General features: G+C 36.8%; 4 protein-coding genes and 1 pseudogene across 6 annotated transcripts; 1 reads left to right on the top strand and 4 right to left on the bottom strand.

Annotated features, from left to right (window-relative positions):
- Positions 1 to 1078: 1078 nt before the first annotated feature.
- Positions 1079 to 3723, bottom strand: LOC120162097 (E3 ubiquitin-protein ligase SDIR1-like). 3 transcript variants are annotated; one of them, XM_039172275.1, is made up of 9 exons: positions 3610 to 3723; positions 3139 to 3297; positions 2988 to 3042; positions 2820 to 2872; positions 2502 to 2730; positions 2306 to 2420; positions 2107 to 2161; positions 1820 to 1945; positions 1079 to 1441 (listed from the first exon to the last, which is right to left on the bottom strand). In XM_039172275.1, exons 2-9 carry the CDS (start codon positions 3214 to 3216, stop codon positions 1316 to 1318), a joined length of 837 nt encoding a protein of 278 aa, XP_039028206.1. In that variant the 5' UTR covers positions 3217 to 3297; positions 3610 to 3723; the 3' UTR covers positions 1079 to 1315. The 3 variants fall into 3 exon arrangements, with proteins under 3 accessions (XP_039028206.1, XP_039028205.1, XP_039028207.1); XM_039172274.1 differs by having other exon boundaries at positions 3614 to 3723; XM_039172276.1 differs by having other exon boundaries at positions 2113 to 2161; positions 3614 to 3721.
- An 810-nt stretch (positions 3724 to 4533) lies between these two features.
- On the bottom strand, positions 4534 to 6265 carry LOC120162096 (pentatricopeptide repeat-containing protein At5g59600). The gene has a single exon (XM_039172273.1). It carries the CDS (start codon positions 6220 to 6222, stop codon positions 4642 to 4644), a length of 1581 nt encoding a protein of 526 aa, XP_039028204.1. The 5' UTR covers positions 6223 to 6265; the 3' UTR covers positions 4534 to 4641.
- A 773-nt stretch (positions 6266 to 7038) lies between these two features.
- Positions 7039 to 11372, bottom strand: LOC120162094 (annotated as a pseudogene).
- Positions 11373 to 16821: 5449 nt separating this feature from the next.
- On the bottom strand, positions 16822 to 19636 carry LOC120162099 (methylsterol monooxygenase 2-2). The gene is made up of 7 exons (XM_039172277.1): positions 19566 to 19636; positions 18837 to 18974; positions 18528 to 18673; positions 18230 to 18349; positions 17913 to 18125; positions 17733 to 17813; positions 16822 to 17191 (listed from the first exon to the last, which is right to left on the bottom strand). Exons 1-7 carry the CDS (start codon positions 19593 to 19595, stop codon positions 17110 to 17112), a joined length of 810 nt encoding a protein of 269 aa, XP_039028208.1. The 5' UTR covers positions 19596 to 19636; the 3' UTR covers positions 16822 to 17109.
- Positions 19637 to 21667: 2031 nt separating this feature from the next.
- Positions 21668 to 23579, top strand: LOC120161861 (elongin-C-like). The gene is made up of 4 exons (XM_039172071.1): positions 21668 to 21922; positions 22045 to 22150; positions 23132 to 23230; positions 23394 to 23579. Exons 1-3 carry the CDS (start codon positions 21811 to 21813, stop codon positions 23208 to 23210), a joined length of 297 nt encoding a protein of 98 aa, XP_039028002.1. The 5' UTR covers positions 21668 to 21810; the 3' UTR covers positions 23211 to 23230; positions 23394 to 23579.
- The last annotated feature ends 67 nt before the right edge of the window (positions 23580 to 23646 follow it).

Here is a 23646-nt window from a genome sequence, read left to right as displayed (position 1 = left end):
CGTATGGTAATAATAAATGGAGATTTCTTCATGTTTATGTTCCTTTCCTCTGTAGTTCCCTTTTTTCAGCGTTGATAATAACGGGGAAGATGACATAGTAAATAAACACGAGTGGACCGCTTGAAATCAGTGATAGATCTAAAAATTTAAAAATAAATTTAAAAATTTTATTTTTTTTCAAAAAAATAAATAGATATATTTTTTCATTCTCTTAATATATTGAATTATATTATATTAAATAATTTATTTAAAATAATGAGTATAGACTTGGCCTCTAAAAGATTAAGTACATCTATCCCTGCTAAAATGCGATAAAAGAATCACTAGTATAGGACTATTTAATTTATTATAACGTAATATTTAAATATTATTTTATCTCTAAATTAAATTAAATTTTATCATAATGGAGTGAGCAACAATCATATCATATCATTAAACTAGAGCATATAAAACGCCAGTATAAATCAACTTATCCTAATGGTTAAAAAAATTATTGATGTTTTTAAAAGTCACGGATTCTAGCACTAACAACTACAAAAGTGATTAAGCGTTCATTGTCAAATGATTAAGAGTATCTAAAACATATATTATGTATAATCACCATTAACTTAATAATAAAAAAACAAATACTTTTTAATTATTTTTTTATTAATCAAAATTTAATTCACCGATCGAAATCCATTATAAAATAAATTTCTAAACTTATTTTTTTTCTAAATATAAATCTTATTTAAAAGATGAAACCTTTACCTTATTTAAAAGTATTAACGTTTCATTTATTAGATTAACTAATAATTGATAATAATATTAATCATTAATTTAAGATAAAGATGTCATTATAGCTATCCATAGGGTCGTTAATTTCACCAAACAGTGGTGTCTTGCACCATCTGAGTTCATTGCTATTATTATTATTATTTTATAAAACATCTGAATTCAACATTTGTAAAATCTTGTAGGTATATAAAACAAACTTGTTTAAAAGCTCAGAAAATATCCGTATCAAAACAAAGACACTTCCGACAATCATTCCAAAGTTGGGGTTAAGATGGGGTAAAATGATAACAAAATACAGAGCTTGGAATAAGTTGGACTAGTACCAGATCATAAAAACTGCTACAAGTTGGCAATGCCAGATGGGGATTGAAACATCAAAGGTCAAAGAGAAGTTAACTGTACAAGCCTAAGCATGATGAAACCCTACCCTTATGGAGATCTACAGTCAGATCCCCAGAGGAGGAAAAAATGTTATTTTAATGTTACCGTAAATATATATATATATATAGAGATGCATAACACAGCCAGCGGAGTCGAGTTAAACCATGTCTGAATCATATGATTCACTCTCCCTGTTTTCCAACCATCCTGACCCCATTCTGAACTTACATACCGGACATGTACCTTGTTGCCGCAGCCATGGATCAATACAGTTGGTATGAAACTGCAAGAAGAAAATGTTATCGAATTTCCATATAATCTCATACTAATTGAAATGCAATCAAGATGACCACCATTTACAACTTGGAATTATACTACAGACAGAGTTCTGGATTTAGGATTTAACTATAAGCATCTCAACCAAGGACCAAGCATAAAAAAACACAATGATGCTCGTACATTAACAAGATTCATGGATCGTGATAAATTATGTCAAGGGCAGATTTCAGCTAACAACGGTATAACATCATCCATTTCAACAAGTCAGGAATTTGACATCTGTATGTAAAGCTGAAACATTGTACAATTTTGACAAATGAAGAGTACAATATAAAATCATTAGATGACAAAAGAAGATATGAATAGACCGTAAAAATAGGACCTGATGCAAACATGGTAAGATCCGAACAAGCTCCCCCTCGTTCGCTTGATCCAAGCAAATAGAGCAAGTTAGTTCATCTTCTGAAGCCTTCATATTCCCATCAGCCTTCCTAGAATCTTGCTTTTGCTGCAAAATATATTTGGGACTTAGACTACAAAAACCATACATGAAAGATGTACACGATAACTTGTTATGTTACCAACATCTTCAAAAAATGTAAACCTCAATGAAAGAGTTATTGCAACTAACAAATAGAATAAGCAACTGCAGAAGGAATTTTTATTTACCAATACCTCAACTGGTACTGATGAAGATGAGGTCCATTGCACCGATGATCCAGTACTGTAAAAGTAACAAGGAAGTTCAATCCACACAATTATGAATTTGATGGCAAGAAAATAAGCAAACCCAGGATGCTAGTTCACAACCAAAACAAGCTATAGGTAGTGAAATCTTGAGTACGTAAACAGAAGCATGTGTGCTTACTTGTCTGAGCCATGGACCTTGTACTTGTGCACTGGTAAAGCATTTATATCTTCCTCACTCATCGAATGACTTGCGGAAGTATTATCCGAATCTAATGCTCTTAGGGTGTCATAATCTGCAGCAGAAAGGAAGCAACTCGTGCATGTTAAAACTAAACCACGGGATCACATCACTGAGTTTTGAAAAAGCACCATACCTAGGTCATCAAATTCACGATCAAGAAGGGCAAGTTGGAGACTTAGTCCTTGTAAGCGTCCTCTTGTAGCAAAAGCTATTGATGGTGGCATGTGCAAACGCAACTCAGTATGACCAAGAAAACCACTACCTGCAGCGGCGTGAACTCGAGTCTGATCTTGAAGTTGCTGACAAGTTGCATACATCCTAAGGCTAGTAGCCATTAAAAAGATGCCCACTACTAGCCAAAGCTGCATGCACAGAAAAAGAGAATACTTCCATGATGTATTAACAGCCAGCATGCTCCCAGTAATTCAGCAAATGTGTATCATGAACGTACCAGAAAGTTTGGAGACATTTGGTGAGAGTTTAAAATCATGAATAGCAAAAGAACTGCCGAAAACAAATTGGTAAGAACGCATTGAAATGCAAGTTAAAAATAAAATAAGGAATCATTTAGAAACAAAAACATCAGATGCAATGGAAGAAATCGTACCAGAAACATTACCTGTAACAAAGAAGGCCAGTGAATTGGAGTTAACTGGTCGAGATGCATGTATACGCTGGAAAAGGAAAAGCACAGTAACCGATCAAGTCCCATTATACATTATTAGGCGAGCTGGCAAACCAAGTATACAGATGTGGATAAGCAAACATACCACGGAAGGACGTTCATGAATAAATCCTGAAAACCCGCTCTCAATATCTCCTCTACTCCCTCGGAAAACAAAATTCATTGTTGCAAGAACTCAGAACTTCAACTTGTCTAAAAGGTGGCAAATCTAGGCAAATAGCTTCTTCCATTAAAACCTTTAATCCTATTACAATTCAAATGTATGAGAATCTCAATTAGAAGTCACTTCCTCGGGAAGCATAGATAGCAAAGAAATCATGCTTTATTAAATTGAAATTTACTAAAAAATTAAGGATTATTAGCTAAAGCCACTTTCCTAAATTGCCCTGTGTGAATCAAAATATTAGGGAACCAATAATGGACTTTCCGGGTCTTGTTTCGATCATGAGAAATCGGAAGGGAAAAAAGGAAAAGAAAAATCTCAAAATTTCCACCGTTTTCTCAGCAAACAAACAGAATTCAATACAAAGAAACAAACGAGAGTGAAATCACTTACTTACACAAGGAAAACGAAGATCAGCCGATCATTTGATTGCATAAAATGAGCAATTTCCAGAGAGAATATATAAAAGGAAAGAAGAGAGAACGCGATAAAATTATCTCCTTTCAGTTACGCTCCATTTTCTGTGTCCGAAATTGAACTGTTCATAGCAATTTATTTATTTATTCTTTCTGTTTTGGTTGAAGAGATAATGCCACGTGGATTTGCATTAGATCTAACCGCTGCACCTCTAGTTGATACGTGGATAACTTAATATCAGCCGTTGGATCTGAAAAGTCAAGCTTAATTTACTTTCTACTTCGATGCCAGCTTCAGAAAAGTAAAGCTTTCCATCTTTCAAGATATTATACGTTATTATTAGCTCTAGTTTAATGTTTGGTGGTGTTGGTTTTACATGGAAAACGCGGGGCTCCTGTTTGATTTTCTTTCTTTAATTTTGTGACATTAGAACTTAAATAATATTAAAATTTGGGTACTTTTTATTTATTATTGTTATCTTATTGTTGATAAGCTTGATGAGATGGATTTTGGCTGTTTATGACATACCCATTTGGTAGCGTAAAGTTGGCATCTTTGAAGTTACCTTCATCGATGAATGTTAATGACATTTTCTTTCTTTCCTTGTTTTCCCCTTAAATGTTGAATTTTCTTCTTTACTATTTTCCCGTTTATGTTTGGGAATCTCCTTAGAGTATTCGGTAGAGCTATGAATACACATATATATATATATATGAATGTAGCAGGTCATGCAATATTTACAGGGCAGATTCCGGTGCCGATTCTATACAACACAAATGAATGCAGCTGATTCTTCTAACCAAAATGAAATACTTGAAGAATCAGCAGTAAAACTGCAACGCCCTCAAATACTAAAACAGAACCAAGAAGCCCTTCGGTTCCGGACCACTAATTACCGATCAGCCGATAAGGGAGCACAGACAAGTGAGCTCGAGAAAATCATAACATAAAGCATGAGATATGCCGATCGTTCTGGGTGGAAAAACACTTTTTTTTCTTTCAACGTAATTAGGAACCTTCTATCCAGCTACACCCTAGAAACTTTCCCAGCTTCTTTTTCTTCATCCTCTTCAACTTTTCAACATATCCCCAACTGCCAATATCAGCATATAACTTCGCCAACAGCAGATTGTTTCCTTTGCTACCAGGCTCAAGCTCCCGCAGATGCTTAGCTGCTAGTTCAGCAAGATCAATATTGTCATGGTTCCTACATGCTCCTAATAGAGCTCCCCATACAAATAAGTCTGGTTCCATAGGCATTGTCTTAATAACATCATAAGCCTCATCAAGTTTCCCGGCTCGACCTATAAGATCTACTAGACAAGCATAATGTTCTAACCTCGGTGAAATCTTGTACTTCTCTTGCATCAAGTCGAATAAACTCTTTCCAAGCTCGACCAAGCCAGAGTGGCAACAAGCACTGAGGACTGCTACAAAAGTCAAGTAATCCGGCTTCTTCCCTTCTCCCTCCATTTGTTTAAAAAGCTGGACTGCTTCCTCACAGTATCCATGATTCGCATACCCGAAAATCATCAAGTTCCAGGTAACAATGCTCTTTTCAGACATTTTACAAAATAAAGTTTTTGCTTGAGATATAAAGCCACACTTTGCATACATATCGACAAGTGCACTCTTTACATAAACGTCATCTACAACTCCAATCACAATTGCATATCCATGAACCTCTTTCCCACGCTTCAAATTCACTGCATTCATGCAAGCAGGCAAAAGACTACTAATGGTAGCTGAGCTCGGATATAACCCTTGTTTCATCATATTCTTAAAGGTATCAAAAGCCTCGTCGTATCTAAAATTCAGCACAAGCCCCGATAGGACAGAAGTCCAAGATACAACATCTGGCTCGATCCCATCCACCGACATCAGTTCAAAAACTTTAGACACCAATAGATTATCACCTTTCTTTGAAAACCCAGCAATCAAAGTGTTCCAAGTAACTACATCAGGCTTAACTCCTATAAATTTCATCTCCTCCACCAAACGTAACCCTTCTTCTGCAGTCCCCTTTTGAGCATATCCTGAAACAACAGCATTCAGAGCTACCAAATCTTTGTTAAGCATCCCATTGAACACTTTTTTCGCCTTATCAACTTGCCCACATTTTGAGTACATATCAATGAGGGAAGTGGTAATAAAAGCATCACTTTCAAAAGATTTCTTCAGGCACAAGCAATGGATTTTCTTTCCTGTTTCATGATCCAAAACATGCCCACAAGCTTTCAAAATGCTGGGGATAAGATATCTGTCGACTCCCAAACCTTCTACTTGCATTTCAGAGAAAACATTCATTGCTTCCTGATAATACCCACGTCGGATATATGCCCTTGTGATTGAAATCCAACTGTGGACATTCGATTTGGGAATTTTATCGAACAATTTACGAGCGTCTGATGTTTGGTCACACTCTGCATAAAATGTTATCAACCTAGTGGCCAAATAAGTCAAACGAGCCAACCCATTGATGATCAGGTGCGCATGAAGTAGTTTTCCTGATTTCAGTGCTCGATCATGAGCGTACATATCTATAAGATTGGCGTAGGCATCACTGGATGACCGAAATGAACAGTGCATGATGACGATTATTTTCTTTATTGGGGTCCCCAAGAAATGCCTTGCCGTTTATAAATTGTAGAAGGCAGGAAAGTTGGGGTGCGCCTTAGCCAGTCGATTGGGTAAATGTTATATACATATTGTTGTAGTATTAATCTGCAAATCAGACAATTGGTTATGCTTACCTGGGCATTCACTTCAATTTAAATAATTTTTGATATATTTAAATAAATAATAATTTTATAGACACTGTTCAAATAACGTCGACTGATAATTATAATATTTATGCATTAAAGTATATGTTTACATACTCATGCAAGAAAAGAAAAATAAATTATGGGATGAAATAAGGGCATTAAGTTGGAGTGTATTCGGTTCGGTTTTTTATTAAAAATTGAACCGAAATAAATGATTTTTTAAAATTTAAACTGAAACCGAATTATGTAAAACTAATTTTTTCGATTCGATTTGGTTCGATAATGCTGTTTTTTTGGTTTGTTTCGATCCGGTTCGTCGGTTTTTCAATGAAAAATTCACTTGAAGCTATAAATTCAAAAAAAAAATTTGTCTATTCGATTCAATATGGAACAAGTAGGTTCCATATGGAAAACTCAAACCGAACCGAATTAATAGAATTGATTCTTTAAATCAACCAAAAACCGAACCGTTTAAATGTAAATTCAAATCGAACCGTTTTACTCAATTTGTGTTGATTTTTTGATTTTCTCGATTTCGTTGATAAGCCTTACATTTAGTAATGGTAAGAAAAAAAATGGAAAGACCATTCGAATCATAATATTCTGATTGATTTTGATTCTTTGAGAACATAAAAAGCAAAGTCAAGCACCCACAACTTCCTCATGAATCCTTGGTTTTACACAACAGCATAAAATCATGCACAAAATTTATTTGGAACAATAAAGCTGATTAAATAGTATACTTGATCTCATGCTTCTCATATGATTTCCAAGATCAACAACGGCTCTAGTGGTAGCCAGAAGCCAAAATGGCCACCTTGGGTTTAACCAAAATTGAACCCGAATCACATTCTAGTATCTTTCTCCGAATCGGAAGAAGATTGCACCGGTTCCGTTATTGTGGTCAACAGCATACTCGGCTCTCACTAGACCTAGTTTGACACCAACACCGTATGATGAACCGTGACCCATTCTCCTGTAGATCTCCGTTGGATTCCCTTTTACATCCTTTGAACTTCCTAGATCATTACCGTGCTCTGCAAAAGCATAAACATGTGTATTTCTCACAGGTATTCGGATCTCAGCTCCAAGCTGCAGATAGCAAAGGAAAAAGGTATTAAGATACTTATTCTCCAAATCGGAAGAAGATTGCACCGGTTCCGTTATTGTGGTCAACAGCTTACGTTTCACGCGAAATACAACATAAAAGACGTTCAAAAACGAACAAAATATTAAGGAAGAAATAGGTATCTCCAATCCTTCTTACCTCAAGAATGTTCCGGGCAGCACCTAGCTCACCCATGTTATAACCTCTCACAGAATAGGGGCCCCCAAGCGTAAAAGCATCATAACTTGGAAGGTCGCCCACACACCCTCCGTAATGTCCGTGAAGAACCAGAACAGGTGGTGGGGAATTACCAGCACCTTCTTCCACTTGCTTGAGTTGGAGAAATCGTGTAATTGTTAGTTGGTGGCGGTTAAAGAATGGAAACTTGCTGCCAATGCCAAGTCCTTGGTCCACCTACATCGAGGAAATAAATGTCAAGTAACTAGGAAAAAAATTTAGGCAAACTAAAATATATATTTATGTATAGACCACCCAATGTTACTTGGACTAGGGGATGAGAGTCAGATGAGAGTATGACTCTGACATAGGTATGCTTGATTTTTTTTACATTTTCCCTTGCATTTGAACATACTATTTTTGGATGTCAAACACAGATATTTCAAGGAAAATGGACTATCCGAATTCAGTCTAAATATTCACAACATAAAAAAATGGGCTAACCTGGAACACGTTTCTCTCACCAACAATAGCTCCATTAACAAACTTGGTATTATCACGTGTTATATTTGCTTGTAGAAAGGCCATTCGATCAACACCAGTACCACTGAGTGTGGTCGGAGGTCCATCTGCACTGATACCTCCACTTGGCAGCACTCTTTGACCATTGGCAGATATATGACTGCTTTCATCACGTGTTGTTATCTCTTCCATCACAAGTCCGTAAGTGAATTTACTTTGACGGGTGAAATTCTGGCATAATCATTTGATTAAAAAATGATTCCAAGGCACAAAAAATCACTTCAAAAACCTTTTTATAAATAGCAGATTACCTCTGTAATGTTAACTTTAACACCAGCTCGATCAACCCATATTGGTGGAACTTCATCAACTCCTGGCCCACCGGTGAAAACTGGGCTCAGTTTCCGGCTGTTGAAGCAGTTTGCACGAAGGGTTCGGTTGCGTGGATTATAAAGACCATCTAAATATGGATGCACATATTCTAGCTTGAAAGCAAGATCATCCTGAAGAAAATAAGGGGAACGTTGTAAGATCAAATTTTTATATTGATCACTGGAGAAAATATTCAATAGAAGGACCAAGAGAGGTGAAGTGCTGAGAGAACACAGTAAGATGACTCCTTAGGAAAATTACCTGAGGATTAAAAAAGTTACTGGTGGTCAATGAACCGAGAATGGACCTGTTAAGCCCTTTGAGATTCCGGTGCTCAAAAGATACAGTTCCACCAGGTTGAAGTGAAGCCTAAACAGAAAACATAGCACAGCATGCATACAATATAAGTAAGAAATTAAAAGTTAAACCACAGTCTCTTATTTTCTACATACAGAATAGCAGAGTAAGAATATATAACTAGATTTACATACCAATGTGGGACCCCCCACGTCCAGGTACTATACTCCACTCTGTACTGACTTCAGCTGATTTTTGATCCAGCTCTTTGAGCTTTATCTCAACAATGATGCCCCCCTCATTCTTCTCATCAGGTTGTGGGTTCACTTCAATATTTGAAAATAAACCCAGCGAGTTTACGTTCCGCAGGGCTTGTTTCCCCGCTTCAATATTAAAAACATTGCCTGGTCGAAGCTGTAAATCAAAAGCACAGGAATAAATGATAAGCCAACAATTAATCACTATCAGGACTGAAACTAGTCACTTAAATCAGCAACCAAAATACAATATTTGAGAAACTAAATAAATAGCAATAGTTTGCAACTCCATAACTAAAGGTATTAAACTATCTATCAGTCACACTGGAGCATGAAAACAAACATTTTAATCAACAAAAGATCACTCATTAATGGTTGAAACTTGAAATGAAGGGGTATATCTTATAGCAAATCTATGGCTCATGACACCTTATTCAAAAGCGGTAAAGTTAATGCCTTATTATATATTCACACTATATTTTCCCTCCCCTACACTTGTATGCCATTTCATGTTCTGATAAAGATCAAGTTAACTTACCTAAACATTTACAGCAGCTTCTGAAAGTAAATATTTGCTTCAGGAGTTTTATAATTGAACCAAAGATCAAATCCTACCCTAACGTGCTAATTGATCAGACTCTTCATTTTTCTTGGAATACCAGTGTCCAAAACCCATGCGATATGACCCTCTAAGGACCTTCCTAATGCATGGAGAAACTTAGAAAAAATTGAAAATACTCGCATCCGACACTTACACCTGTTGACGAGCAACACAACTAAGTTAACTAACTAGCATTGAAAGTCAAAAACTATAAAGTCAAATATCAGAATGCATGATGTTCTTCACTTCTTTATCAGTTTCTCATAGCTTAAAAATTACCCCCTAAACATTCTATACAGAAAATTAGAAAATAAAAACCAAGAAGCACAAGCTGTCTAGACATCAGTCATCTACCTGTCTAGGCAATTCTCTCCTGACAACAGGAAGCTGAGTATTCCCTTCAACAACATTCCCAAGCTTATCCTGGAACTGAATCACAAGCTGTGTAACATCCCCTTCCACTACTTCACAAACCACTTCCTTAGTATTCAAGTTCCCAAAGTTGACAACCTGAGCACAAGCATACCCTTCATCATGGTACCATCTTTGAACCCTATCCCTTATCTTCTGCAACAATCTAGCACTCACTTTCCCTTGGTCTCTCAACATCTGCAACACTTCTCTATGCACTTGCATTGGCAACAAACAAGGCCTAGCTCTCTCAATCCTCCTCCTATAATCCTTCTCTAGGCTTTGGTAATACTCCAGTTTCTCCTTATCTGTCATATCGGGGTCCATTTCGATAGGCTTCGATTGAGTCATTAGCCCCACATTGATACACCTAAACCTATCAGCTGATTGCCAAGTGCTTTCAGTAAAAGAAATGGTTAGTGCCAATGTTCCATCCGGGTTGGTTTTGCCTTCCATGTCAACTTTCTCAAACATACCACAAGTGGCTAAAGTTTCAAGCTCTTTCTGTAACTGGGCTTTCGTGTAGATCCCTCCCGGTCTCAACGAAATCATTTCAAAGAATGAATCTTCGGTTCCTACAGTGGTCCACCGCCGTCGGTCAAAGAACGAAATATCTGAAAGCTTGTATTTTTTGAACCCGCTAAGCTTGTTGAGTTGAACAACGATGTTGGCCGGTAATCCATGAGAATCCCATTCTTGGGTTTGGTTGTTATCGTCCGCAATTGCCGGCGAAGGAGAAAAGAGCTTTTCCCAGAAGTTGCCACCACTGCTTCCATCACCGCCGTTGTAACCATCTCCACCGCCTCCACCACCGGAGAATCCGCCGCCGCCGCAGTTGTCTCCACTACCTCCATGGTGTAGGGTAGAAAAGGGGGTGATGCGGATGAGGAGAGTGGAAGCGGAAGCTGAAGCTAGCGCGAGGGGCTTGGAGAGGGAGTGGAAGAGAGAAGTGGGCTTTGGGGGTTTATCGTTTTGAGAAGCGAAATCACATTTGATAGTGGTGGCGCGTGATGAAAAAACGCACGAGGAAGAGGAAGAGTAAGAAGACGGAGGCAGTTGCCGGCGGCGGGCGGAGGAAGGGAGAAGGTGGGATGTGGCAGCCAAAGAATGCATCTTCTTAATGGGAGGGGATAAGGGAGAACAAGCGAAACTGCAAATGTTAGGAATTGGGTTTTACGAGAAGCGGCTCAATAAAAAAGGGTTTTGTCAGGGTGACCTTGCTGCCTTGCCAACAGATAGCCATGCTAATTATCCGGTTCAAAATCGCGGCGGTTTGGTTCGATTCCTTCTCTATAATCTATTAATCTCAAATCATTTCAGTATAACAATTTCCATCAATTTAGATTTTAGGTTATTTTTTACATCTCGATTCCGATCAATTTCAGTTTTGACCTAAATAATTTTTAAATTTAAATATAGTCATTGATTATTTTTATCCAACCAATTTGATTCTATATGGGTGATCGGTCAAAACAAATCGAACCGAATCAATTGATTTCAATTCTACCAATTTATTTAACATTATTTTTATCGAATCAAAATAAAACAAATCGAACAAAAATAATTATTCAAATATTTATACGTGAATACCATATGCCACACTAGAGTCTCAATATGTATCAATTTGTTAGGAAATAAACGAGTAACAAGTAATTTCCATATAGTCAGATTAGTGAGAATACGAAATAAAAGTAGAAAAATAATACCCGAAATTGATAACGGAGTTCAGCCAATTGTGCTTACGTCTCCGGACTGCTGCAGATCTTTTACTAAGAGAGAAATTTTACAGGTGTTTACAAAACACTCACTACTCACAAGAAAACTCTCTAGTATTGGGAGAAATAAATGATTTTTGGGATGATTTTGAAGCTAAATGAGCTAGGGTATTTATAGTTGAAACTTAAGGACTTAATCTTGTAAATACCCTAAAGCCTAGGGATTAATTGTGATTATCCTATTATCATTTTTCAACAAACATCTACCAAACTTTGAAAAATCATTTTTCAAAGAAACATTTACCAAACTTTGAAAACCATTTTTTCAAAGTTGGTTACCAAACTTGAAAACCATTTTAATAATTTCAACAATCTCCCACTTGAAGACTGATTTTAATCTGTCTTCACACCTCGATCAATGCAACAGCTTTTCTAGTCTTGTTACTCTAGCATGCCAACTGAAGTTGAACACAACTTCAGTTTGTCTGTAGTCACCGTCTTTGTCAACATGTCTGCCGGATTTTGAGCTCCACTGATCTTTTCAAGTTTCAAAATCCCATCTTCCAGAAGAGACCGGATAAAATGATATCGCAATTGTATGTGCTTTGTCCTGGAATGAAAAGACGGATTCTTTGCTAGATGTATAGCACTTTGACTATCGCAATATAAGACATTGTTTTCTTGTTTCTTGCTAACTCTTCCAATAAACTTTGGAGTCAAACCATCTCCTTGATGGCTTCCGTAACAGCGACATATTCTGCTTCAGTTGTGGAGAGAGCAACTATCTTCTGTAGTTGAGAAACCCAACTCACTGCGGTTCCTCCTATAGTATAGACATACCCTGTAGTGCTCCTTCTGATGTCAATATTTCCGGCTAAATCAGCATCTACATAGCCTGTCAGTATTGTATCTCCACCTTTGAAACAAAGTGTTTTGTTTGTGGTACCCCGCAGATATCTGAGGATCCATTTGACTGCTTCCCAGTGTACCTTGCCCGGATTATTCATGTGTCTGCTAACAGCTCCCACTACTTGAGCAATATATGGTCTGGTACAAACCATGGCATACATCAGACTTCCAATTGCTGAGGCATACGGCACATTCACCATGTGTACACATTCTTCCTCCGTCTTTGGTGACTGTTCTTTGGAGAGTCTGAAATGAACACCTAAAGGTGTACTTACTAGTTTAGCATCTTGCATGTTGAACCTGGAGAGTACTTTGTTGATGTACTCAGCCTGTGATAATATCAAAGTCCCCGACTTTGTGTCTCTCTTGATCCTTATCCCAAGAATCTGCTTTACAGCGCCCAGATCCTTCATAGCAAACTGCTTTGACAATTTTTGCTTCAAGTTTATAATCTCTTGCATGTCTGAGCCTGCAACGAGCATGTCATCAACGTACAACAATAAAATAATGAAGCTATTGTCGAACCTCTTGATGTAGCAACAATGATCTGCTTGGCATCTGGTAAAACCACTGTTACTCATGAAACTATCGAACTTCTTGTACCACTGTCTAGGAGCTTGTTTTAAACCATACAAGCTCTTCTTCAACCTGCATACCAGGTTTTTATTGCCTACCTCTATGAAGTCTTCTGGCTGCCTCATATAGATTTCTTCCTCCAAATCACCATGAAGGAAAGCTGCCTTTACATCTAACTGCTCAAGATGTAAATTCTCTGCAGCTATAATTTTCAACACCAGTCTGATTGTAGATAGCTTCACGACTGGAGATAAAATTTCATTGTAATCAATACCTTCTTTTTGTTGAAAACTTTTGACAACCAATCTTGCTTTATAGCGTTTGCTCCCATCGTGCTATTCTTTGATCCTGTAAATCCACTTGTTATGGAGTGCTTTCTTGCCTGGTGGTAATTCAGCTAATTCTCACGTCTGATTTGACATAAGCGAGTCCATCTCATCTTTCATGGAAGACTCCCACTTGACTGAATCCTCCACTTGCATTGCTTCATCATAGCACTCTGGTTCACCATTGTCAGTCAGCAACAAGTAGTGCAAAGAAGGAGAATACCGTTGGGTTGGTTTAGGAATTCTGGAGGAGCGTCTCAGTTCTGGTGTGCCTGGTTCTTCCTCTTGAACTGCTTCAGGATTGATATGAACATCATTTCCAGAAATCTCCTCGAACTCAGCAAATTCCTTTGTTTCAGCTTCGGTATTACTTGATTCTGCGGTTGACCTATATTTGTACATCACATTTTCATTGAAAATGACGTCTCTACTTCTAATGATCTTCCGATTTTTGTAGTCCCAAAACCGGTAACCAAACTCATCACCACCGTAACCAACAAATACGCATTTGTTGGACTTGGCATCAAGTTTACTTCTTTCAGCAGAGTTTATGTGTACATAAGAAATACAACCAAACACTCTTAAGTGTGAAAGGTTTATTTCTTTCTTGCTCCAAGCTTCCTTTGGTATTCCGCCATCCAAAGGAACTGAGGGCCCACGGTTGATCAGGTAAGCTGTAGTGTTGATAGCTTCAGCCCATAGAAATTTGGGCAATCCGGCATGTATCCTCATGCTTCTGGTACGTTCATTCAGAGTTATGTTCATGCGCTCTGCTACGCCATTCTGCTGCGGTGTTATGGGAACTGTTGTGTCCATCTTGATCCCATTGTTTGCGCAGAAATCTCTGAATCTACTATCTCTGTACTCTCCTCCATTGTCAGACCTCAACCGCTTGACTTTTAAACCAGTCTCATTTTCCACCATGGCCTTCCATTTTCTGAAGGTATCGAAGACTTCTGATTTCTTCTTCAGAAAATAAACCCACACCTTCCTTGTTGAATAATCGATGAAGGTGACATAATATAGTGAGCCTGCAAGAGATGGAACCGGGGATGATCCCCATACATCAGTATGAACCAATTATAACCTTTCTGCATTGGGTGTCTTGCCAATCTTTGCAAAACTGACTTTCTTTTGTTTGCCAAAGATAGTTTCCTCGCATAGTCCGACATCTACATTCTTTAGATCCGGCAGCTTCCCTTTTGACAGAAGTATCTTCATTCCTTTCTCGCTCATATGGCCAAGCCTTTGGTGCCATAGGTTTTATTTTCCATCAACATCTGCTACTGCAATGATATTCTCTAAGGTTACATAGAGAGTACCAGTCTTCTTACCACGAGCAATGACGAGTGCTCCTTTGGTAATCTTCCATTCACAGCCTGAAAAGGTTGTACTGTATCCTTCTCCATCAAGCTGTCCTACAGAAATCAAATTTCTTTTGAAACCAGGAATATGTCTCACTCCTGTCAGCTTCCAGGTGGTCTGGTTTGGCAGCTTTAGTCGGATGTCTCCTTTTCCGACGATCTTCAAGGTTTCATCATCAGCAAGATGAACCTTCCCAAAATCACTACTGATACAGTTCTCCATGATTTCTTGGCATGGCGTGGAGTGGAAAGATGCCCTTGAATCCAAAATATATGATTCAATCGGACTGTTGACGCTTAAAATCATAGCATCACATGTCTCCTCCGTCATGTTGGCAGATTCCTGTGCGCCGGTATTTTTCTTCGGTGCTCGACAATCTCTTTTGAAGTGGCCCTTCTTGCCGCAATTATAACAGGTAAAATCTTTATTTCATGTTCTTGATTTTCCCCTTCTGGATTTCGATCTGCCACGATTTGAATTTCTTTATGAAGTTCTCTCTCTGGACTCCGTGTGCAAGGCTGAGGAGGTTGATGCTTCACCCGATTCTCTCCGTCGAATTTATTCACTCAGTACCAGATCCCAAACATCGTCGAATTTTAATTTGTTGTTTCCCGACGAACTGCTGACTGCTGTAACAGTAGCATTCCAACTGTCTGGTAAAGATGATAAGAGAATTAAAGCTCGAACTTCATCATCAAATTCAATTTCCACTGAACTCAACTGGATTGTGATTGTGTTGAGTTCATTTAGGTGTTGTGCCACCGATGCCCCTTCCGTCATCCGCAAATTAAATAATCGCCTCATCAAATGAACTTTGTTTGAGGCCGATGACTTCTCATACATACTGGAGAGAGCCGTCATAAGACCCGTCGTGGTCTTTTCATTTGCTATGTTGAAAGCAACATTGCGGGATAGCGTCAGTTGGATAACTCCGAGGGCTTGTCTGTCGAGAAGGGCTCAGTCTTCATTCTTCATGCCCTCTGGTTGTTTTCCTGAGAGGGGTTGATATAGATTTTTCTGGTATAGAAAATCTTCAATTTGCATCTTCAAAATCCAAAGTCCGCACCATCGAACTTTTCAATTTTCACATTCCTTTCGTCTGCAGCCATCGCTCCCACTCGAATCTGGCTTCGTTTGGATCGTTTCTGACAATTTCTGCGAACCGCCGTGTATTAGAACACCTCCGTCGACAAACTCGTATCGCCGACCGAATTTTCTTATTCACGAAATTTACTATTTATGTAAATAGTAACCCGAATAGTAACCCCATAAAAAATTGACAGAATTCACAATCAAAAGCTCTGATACCAGTTGTTAGGAAATAAACGAGTAACAAGTAACTTCCCTATAGTCAAATTAGTGAGAATACGAAATAAAAGCAGAAAAATAATACCCGAAATTGATAACGGAGTTCAGCCAATTGTGCTTACGTCTCCGGACTGCTGCAGATCTTTTACGAAGAGAAAAAATTTACAGGTGTTTACAAAACACTCACTACTCACAAGAAAACTCTCTAGTATTGAGAGAAAGAAATGATTTTTGGGATGGTTTTGAAGCTAAATGAGCTAGGGTATTTATAGTTGAAACTTAAGGACTTAATCTTGTAAATACCCTAAAGCCTAGGGATTAATTGTGATTATCCCATTATCATTTTTCAACAAACATCTACCAAACTTTGAAAAACTATTTTTCAAAGAAACATTTACCAAACTTTAAAAACTATTTTTTCAAAGTTAGTTACCAAACTTGAAAACCATTTTAATAATTTCAACACAATTTGACCATATAAACCAACAAATGTTAAATCATTGAACATCATTCAAACATTCAACATCCAAAATCTACAATGATTACCTTAGAAAATGATTTCAAAGGAAAACAATTGGTTACCTTAGAGTAGAACATCAAGTTCATTCATCCACAGAAATAAAGGGATCATAAAATGTCCAATAAAATACGTCTAATGATTCCGCATAGCATATGGCTGTAAACATGAACATCGCTTAACCACGAAAACTGAGGACCGCACACGAAGATGCACCGACGACCTTTTTCCCCAGAACTAGTATTCTCCATTATGTTTGCTTCCTGTCATCTTCAACTCCGTTGTGTTTTAGTGCTTTCAATTTTCTGTAGCCTTTATCGGTGCCGAATATCCTGACGGAATTTACAGGGTGCTCACCGGTAGTCAGTATGATATCCGTTTAAATGACAAAATCAAGTTCAATTGCGAGTGATAACAGATACGGAATAATAACCGAGCTTATTGACATCTAACTCACAAACTTTAGATGGTGCGTTACAAAGCTGGTATAAAGTTAAAACGACAAAAAGAAGTTCCTGAGATCGAGTGCCAATATATCTAAACTGTCCCAACATCTTAACAGATACGAGGAAAAAGTATTTGGAAGCATGAGTGTTAGTGAAGGCATCGAGAGACCGATATTTACATAAACAAGGCCGTATATGCATAAAACAAGGGTGTCGGACAAGGTACTTAAGAAAAAAAGAAAACTCAGACCGACAGTAGCTTAAGGTATCAACATGTCTAAAACAAACAAAAATGGCAGCAGCATATAAGATCCATACAGATTCACCTACTTCTATAATCAGACAAATATAGTGGCAATCACCACAACCTTGGATTCTGACCATGGGAAACATGCTAATGATTCGAAAAACAAATACAAAAACTTACCAGTCCATGTAAACGAATGTCGATGAATAGTTGCCAGATTTTGTATAAAGCAAACGATGATGATAGTCATGGAAATCAGAACTCGAAAAAATGAAAATATGAACAATTACTTCACAGAAGATAAAACAATAGAACTACAAACACTCATGAAGCAAGGATATAAGCAAACACCAAACTCACCCCCCATATAAAGGTAGAAAATTCGAGAGGCTCCATGGAAAATGGTAACCGCAATGTGCTTCAACTGTCTCGAGGACTCTAAGAACCATCCACAACCAGAGAGTAATCAGATGTGGACCGGTTATGGCAGGACCAACAATTGTAGCAAAACCAAGGAACAATATCTCGGCAGGGTGAGCATATTCTGATGTCAGTCCAAATGGTGTAGCGTATCTGTATAGTTTATAGAATTATCCGATTACCACATGCAGAAAAACCTAGCATGAATAACATAGCTCGTAGTTTCAACTATACAACCACATAATGTTCAGACTTACTCGTGATGGACGCTGTGTACATGCTTGTACAGCCATTTTGTATGTAAAACACGGTGTCCCCAGTAGAACACGAAATCCTCCAGGATGAAGTAGAATATTATCCGAGTCAGGACCACTTTCCTGTGGAACCAAATAATGATGTAGCCAATCAGATCTCCAAACCCGAGAATTTAATTTCACACAGGCACGTTTATGGAGGGGATATTCCAGATAGGTAATACAATTCAAGGATATTATGTTTGAATGAGGTATAATCAAGGAAAATAAAAGCTCTAACATATAAAGAACCTGAAAATACCAGGATGGCAGTGGTAGACTACTTCTCATTCCCATGAATCTGAAGACAGGATACGAGACAATCATAAGCGGTAGGTTGACGCTAAAATGATACAAAAGCAGGCGATTGATACATCTTTCCTGAGCAGTAGGGCTATTGTTTTTTGTCTGCATAGAAACACGAATTACAAACGAAACAAATTTATTAGGAACTAGACAAAAACGAATAATTTTTTCATCAGGAACAACCCATCCCTTCCCCTTGCCAATTTTTATGTTAAGGAAAGTAATATCGGTCAACAACAGTAGCAGCAAAGAAGATGGCATGAACCTGAATCTTGTATTTGCTTAGCAATCCAGCTCTTTCGAGATATATAAATGGAAGTCCGGATAAGAAAAAAACGCTTTCATGAAGAACGAAACTTCCCAAACTAGCTAGTTGGAAATCACTGAAATGTGTCATCAGATACTGCGTGATAAAACAAAAAAAAAAAGAATTTGAGGGCCAACCAATATCTTATATCTCATGACATAAACTGCGATTATGAATGTAATATGGGCTGTGACCATCATATTTCTCAAACTAATTAACGAACTACGCATCAAGAGGTGAAATCAATAAGCAAAATTAGACAATTCTGGCGAATCAGTGACTAGGATTCAAAACCCAAATGAATGTCAATTCCATCATCCAAGCTATGTAATCCACGACAGTCATTTTCAAAAACAAACATATATATATACACACACACATATGTTTATAAGCAAGTGTGTATTCAAACTATAATGGCTTAAATGAATCTCAGTATGTAAGAGATAGACATTATAAACAAAGAACAATGATCAATCAAATCTTGTATTATTGAATTGTAAACATCAACTCCCATCATGTAAAATGTACAATGAATGTCACAATCCAGAAACAGACGAAAGTAAATAAATAAATAAAAGCTAAAAAACTTTCAAATCATACATAACCATCAAATTAACTACCTTTTCATATCCAATACAAGCAATTGGCAAAAGCAAGAAGAAAGAACAAAAAAGATAGAGAGGTTACTAGCCAGCCAGATTCAATGGTGGAAGCCATGAGAGAGCTCGGAAGTTGGAAGATACTGATAATCCAAAACGGGGTTTAAAAAATTAAATACTTTTGTGTGTGAGAGAGAGGGAGATGGATGGACAATTAAAGAGACAGTGTCACTATAGAGAGTAAATAAATAAAGACCACGAGATGAGTACAGACTACAGACTGTCAAATTGAATCTGGCCTTTCTCCAAGGGCTTTTTTTTTCTCTCTTTTAGGTAATCCACGCTTTTTGTCCTAAACTTTGACTATATCCTTGTTTAAGTCACTATATTCCAAAATTTGTAGGTTTAAGGGCTATTTTTATCCTGTTATAGATTTAATTTATCATTTTTGTCTTTATGATATTTTTACATTAATTTAGCCGTCAAAGTAATTTAGGGACATCATCGTAACCCTTGAAGTTCATTGACTATTTTGACTAATAAAATTATGAATATTCTACGTCTGTTGATTAAAAGATTGTGTTAAAATAGTTATTAAACACAACGATTAAAAAAAATTCCAAAATTTTATTATTTATTTCAATGAGATTAAGAGATTAGGTTAAAACTTTAGAATTTTTTTAAACCATTGTATTTAGTAAATATTTGATTATTTATTTTTTTAATAAATATCATGTCACCACGTCAATAATATTGACTGACGTGGAAATTGCTTACGTCCACATGCGTAGAAGATTAATGGTTATGTTAGTTAAAACGGACTTTGAGAGTTATTATGATGTTTCTAAACAATTTCGAGAGCTAAATTGACGTAAAAATACCATAGTGATAAAAATGATAAATTATGTCTACTATATAAACAAAAATAATAATTAAACCAAAATTTTAATTTGATGGTTCAACTTTCGAAACACTCCATTTTATGTCACTCAAATATTAAATCATAAATAAAAGGGTGATACAGACTATTTTTCTTTTGACATGGAAGCCATTTCATTTTTTGTATTTCATCTTCTTCTTAATAACTTCAACATTCTTTAAATTTCGTTCACAACTCATGCCACAGAAGACACTATCGCCCTATAATTGCTTCTTCGGCAATTCTATATATCAAAATAATCATTTCATTATCCCTCAACGATTTTGTTTTATAAAAATTTATCTAAAAGTTGAGAAGCTTTAATCCAAAATTTGAAGAAAACAACTCTAATCTATAAATTTTATTTATATAAATATAATTTTTAATCATTTAATATTAAATATTTATATATCTGACATTCACGATACTAAAATCTGTAACTAACAATTATTTTTTTATTATCGTTTGATTTGTGCTTGCCTATATTATTTTTATTTACAACTCCTAAAAGAATCTATGATAAAAAAAAGGCAACAAGTGGTGGAGGGAGAACCGGAGAAGCTTTCAACCTGATCATTGAAGAAAATCAAGGAAACACATGTTTTTCTTTGTTTTCATGCTTTTACCGGTGAAGTTTTCAACTTCACATTGCAATTAAAATAATAAACCAACAGTCCAGCTGCACCTCTGAGTCCGGCCTGTAAAATTCTATGTTACCAATCGACAAGTGGTGGAGGGAGAACCGGAGAAGCTTTCAACCTGTTCATTGAAGAAAATCAAGGAAACACATGTTTTTCTTTGTTTTCATGCTTTTACCGGTGAAGTTTTCAACTTCACATTGTAATTAAAATAATAAACCAACAGTCCAACTGCACCTCTGAGTCCGGCCTGTAAAATTCTATGTTACCGATCGACAAGTGGTGGAGGGAGAACCGGAGAAGCTTTCAACCTGTTCATTGTAGAAAATCAAGGAAACACATGTTTTTCTTTGTTTTCATGCTTTTACCGGTGAAGTTTTCAACTTCACATTGTAATTAAAATAAAACAACAGTCCAACTGCACCTCTGAGTCCGACCTGCAAAATTCTATGTTACCAATCGAATTAATGAACCACATTTTATTATCAAATGAGTGGTTTTTCTTTGTATTGAAATTTGAGCCGTTTCTCTATACTATATGATGGTAAAATCCCAATACCCAAAAATCCCCAAGTGTGAAACACGCGCGACACCAGAAACCATTGCAAATCCAAAACTCCACCGATATTTTTTTTAAATCCTTTTAATACCGATTTGGAAGTTTCTATTTCCGTTTAAAGTCATCATCGGCCCGAAGAATCAACAGCCCAAAATCTGATTGTCTCCGGAAAGCCACTGACCAACCGACGAAACTCTCTTGCGATCTAAAAGAAAAGATGAAGAAAGTGGACACAGTGAAACTCATCAGCGCTGAAGGGATGGAATTTGTCATCGACAAGGAAGCTGCCATGGTTTCTCAAACCATCCGTAACATGCTTACTTCTCCAGGTCTAATTTGTATTTCCTTCCATTTCTTCTTGTTTGATCGTTTTGGGCATTCGGGTTTTCTGGTTTCTTACTTGGAAAGGTCTAATTTTTAACTTGTTTTCCTTTGGGTGATGATGATGAAGGTGGTTTTGCGGAGGCGGAGCATGGGGAAGTGACTTTTCCGGAGATAAGTGCTGTGATTCTTGAGAAGATTTGCCAATATTTTTATTGGTCTCTTCAATATTCCAGGTTTGCGTTTTGTTTATTTTGTTTGTTCTTTTAGTTTTATAAGCTTCTATCGATGTCTGTTTTGTGCCATTTTGAAAGAATTCCATGAATTGTAGCTCTGGGAGGATGAATATGTTAATAAACTATATGCGAGTTTATCCCAATTGGCTGTTGTTTTTTTCTCCGGGAAAGCTGTTTGTCTTGATTATGTTGGATGTGAATTATCAAATTATATAGTGGGAATACTTTCATTATTCTAATTTAAAGCCAAATATAAGTGTTTGATGAAGTCTTTGACTATTCATAGTGGCTACTTATGTTTCAGAGCAGTTTTAGTTAAGCGTTTCCTTGCTATATAACGACCCTTAGTTATCCGTTTTACATAGTGTACTTCTCGATGTTAGCTCAACATGCTTATGCAATAACTTTTCATGTTTTATCAAGATGTAAATGAGTCTGATACATTTTCTTTTGAAATATTCTGGGTTTTTCATGTATTATAGCTCAATTCTATTTGAAAAACATCATCTAAATATAAGTTCCTAGATGAATGGAATTCACTTTGATTTTAATTTTCTGTTGGTGTGGCATTGAGCATGATATCCTCTTCTCCGTGCAATAGTTCCACATGGATGACTATAGAAATTAAATATTTTCCGAAGATGGAAAGTTCTTCTTGTATCCTTTTTATGTACAGTTTGGAGTTTCAATGGCTATTGAAATCTCAAAATCATCAAAATTACTCTCTTATGCAAGAACTATCATTGTTTACTTTTGTTGATTGCTCGAATCGGTGTATCCTCTTATGTTCAGTTTGGTGTTTTAACTGCTATTGAATTCTCAAACTCGTCAAATTTATTCACTTGTGCAAGAACTATCATTGTTTACTTTTGTTGATTGCTCAAATCAGGTCCGTCTCTGTGTTTTTAACTTAGAGTTATGTGTATGAGTTCTTCCCAATTTTGTTTTACACTGATAAAAAAAAAAAGTGAACTTTGTCAGGGGTAAAGAGACTGAGTTCCACATTGAACCGGAACTGACGCTGGAGCTGATGATGGCTGCTAATTATCTCCATACTTAGCATTTTTTTTTTACTATTAGGTAAAATGTTCTATTTAATGTTGTGAAGCATCTTGGTGCACAAATGTTGTCACTTCTGATTGTTTCCAGAGTACTTTTGATTAAACAATGAATTGGTTATCATTATTTCTGTACGAGCGTCGTTTCCAAGTTATCATCTTTCTCTTTTGTGTCTGCCTTGCAGATTGGTATTCTTGCCCGAGAGGAGTATCTATGTTGTGCGCATTTGAGCTCTCTGCTGCATTGCATAGTGGTATTATCTACAACTATCTTGTGTGATTGTTTTGACTTAGAACGTAGACTTCTGTATGTAAATGACTGTAGTGAACGAAAGATGTGTGACTGATTCTATAATCAGACACAATTTTAGACTACGACCTTTTACGGATTAATTGTATATTAATTGGATATCTTTCCTTGCATAATTATAACCTCGT

The sequence above is a fragment of the Hibiscus syriacus genome, unplaced genomic scaffold (assembly GCF_006381635.1).
Source record: "Hibiscus syriacus cultivar Baekdansim isolate YM2019G1 unplaced genomic scaffold, ASM638163v2 tig00111402_pilon, whole genome shotgun sequence".
In the NCBI taxonomy this organism is placed as follows: Eukaryota; Viridiplantae; Streptophyta; class Magnoliopsida; order Malvales; family Malvaceae; genus Hibiscus; species Hibiscus syriacus.
Note: the sequence above shows the minus strand (reverse complement) of the source record. Positions and strands in the feature narration are given on the sequence as shown.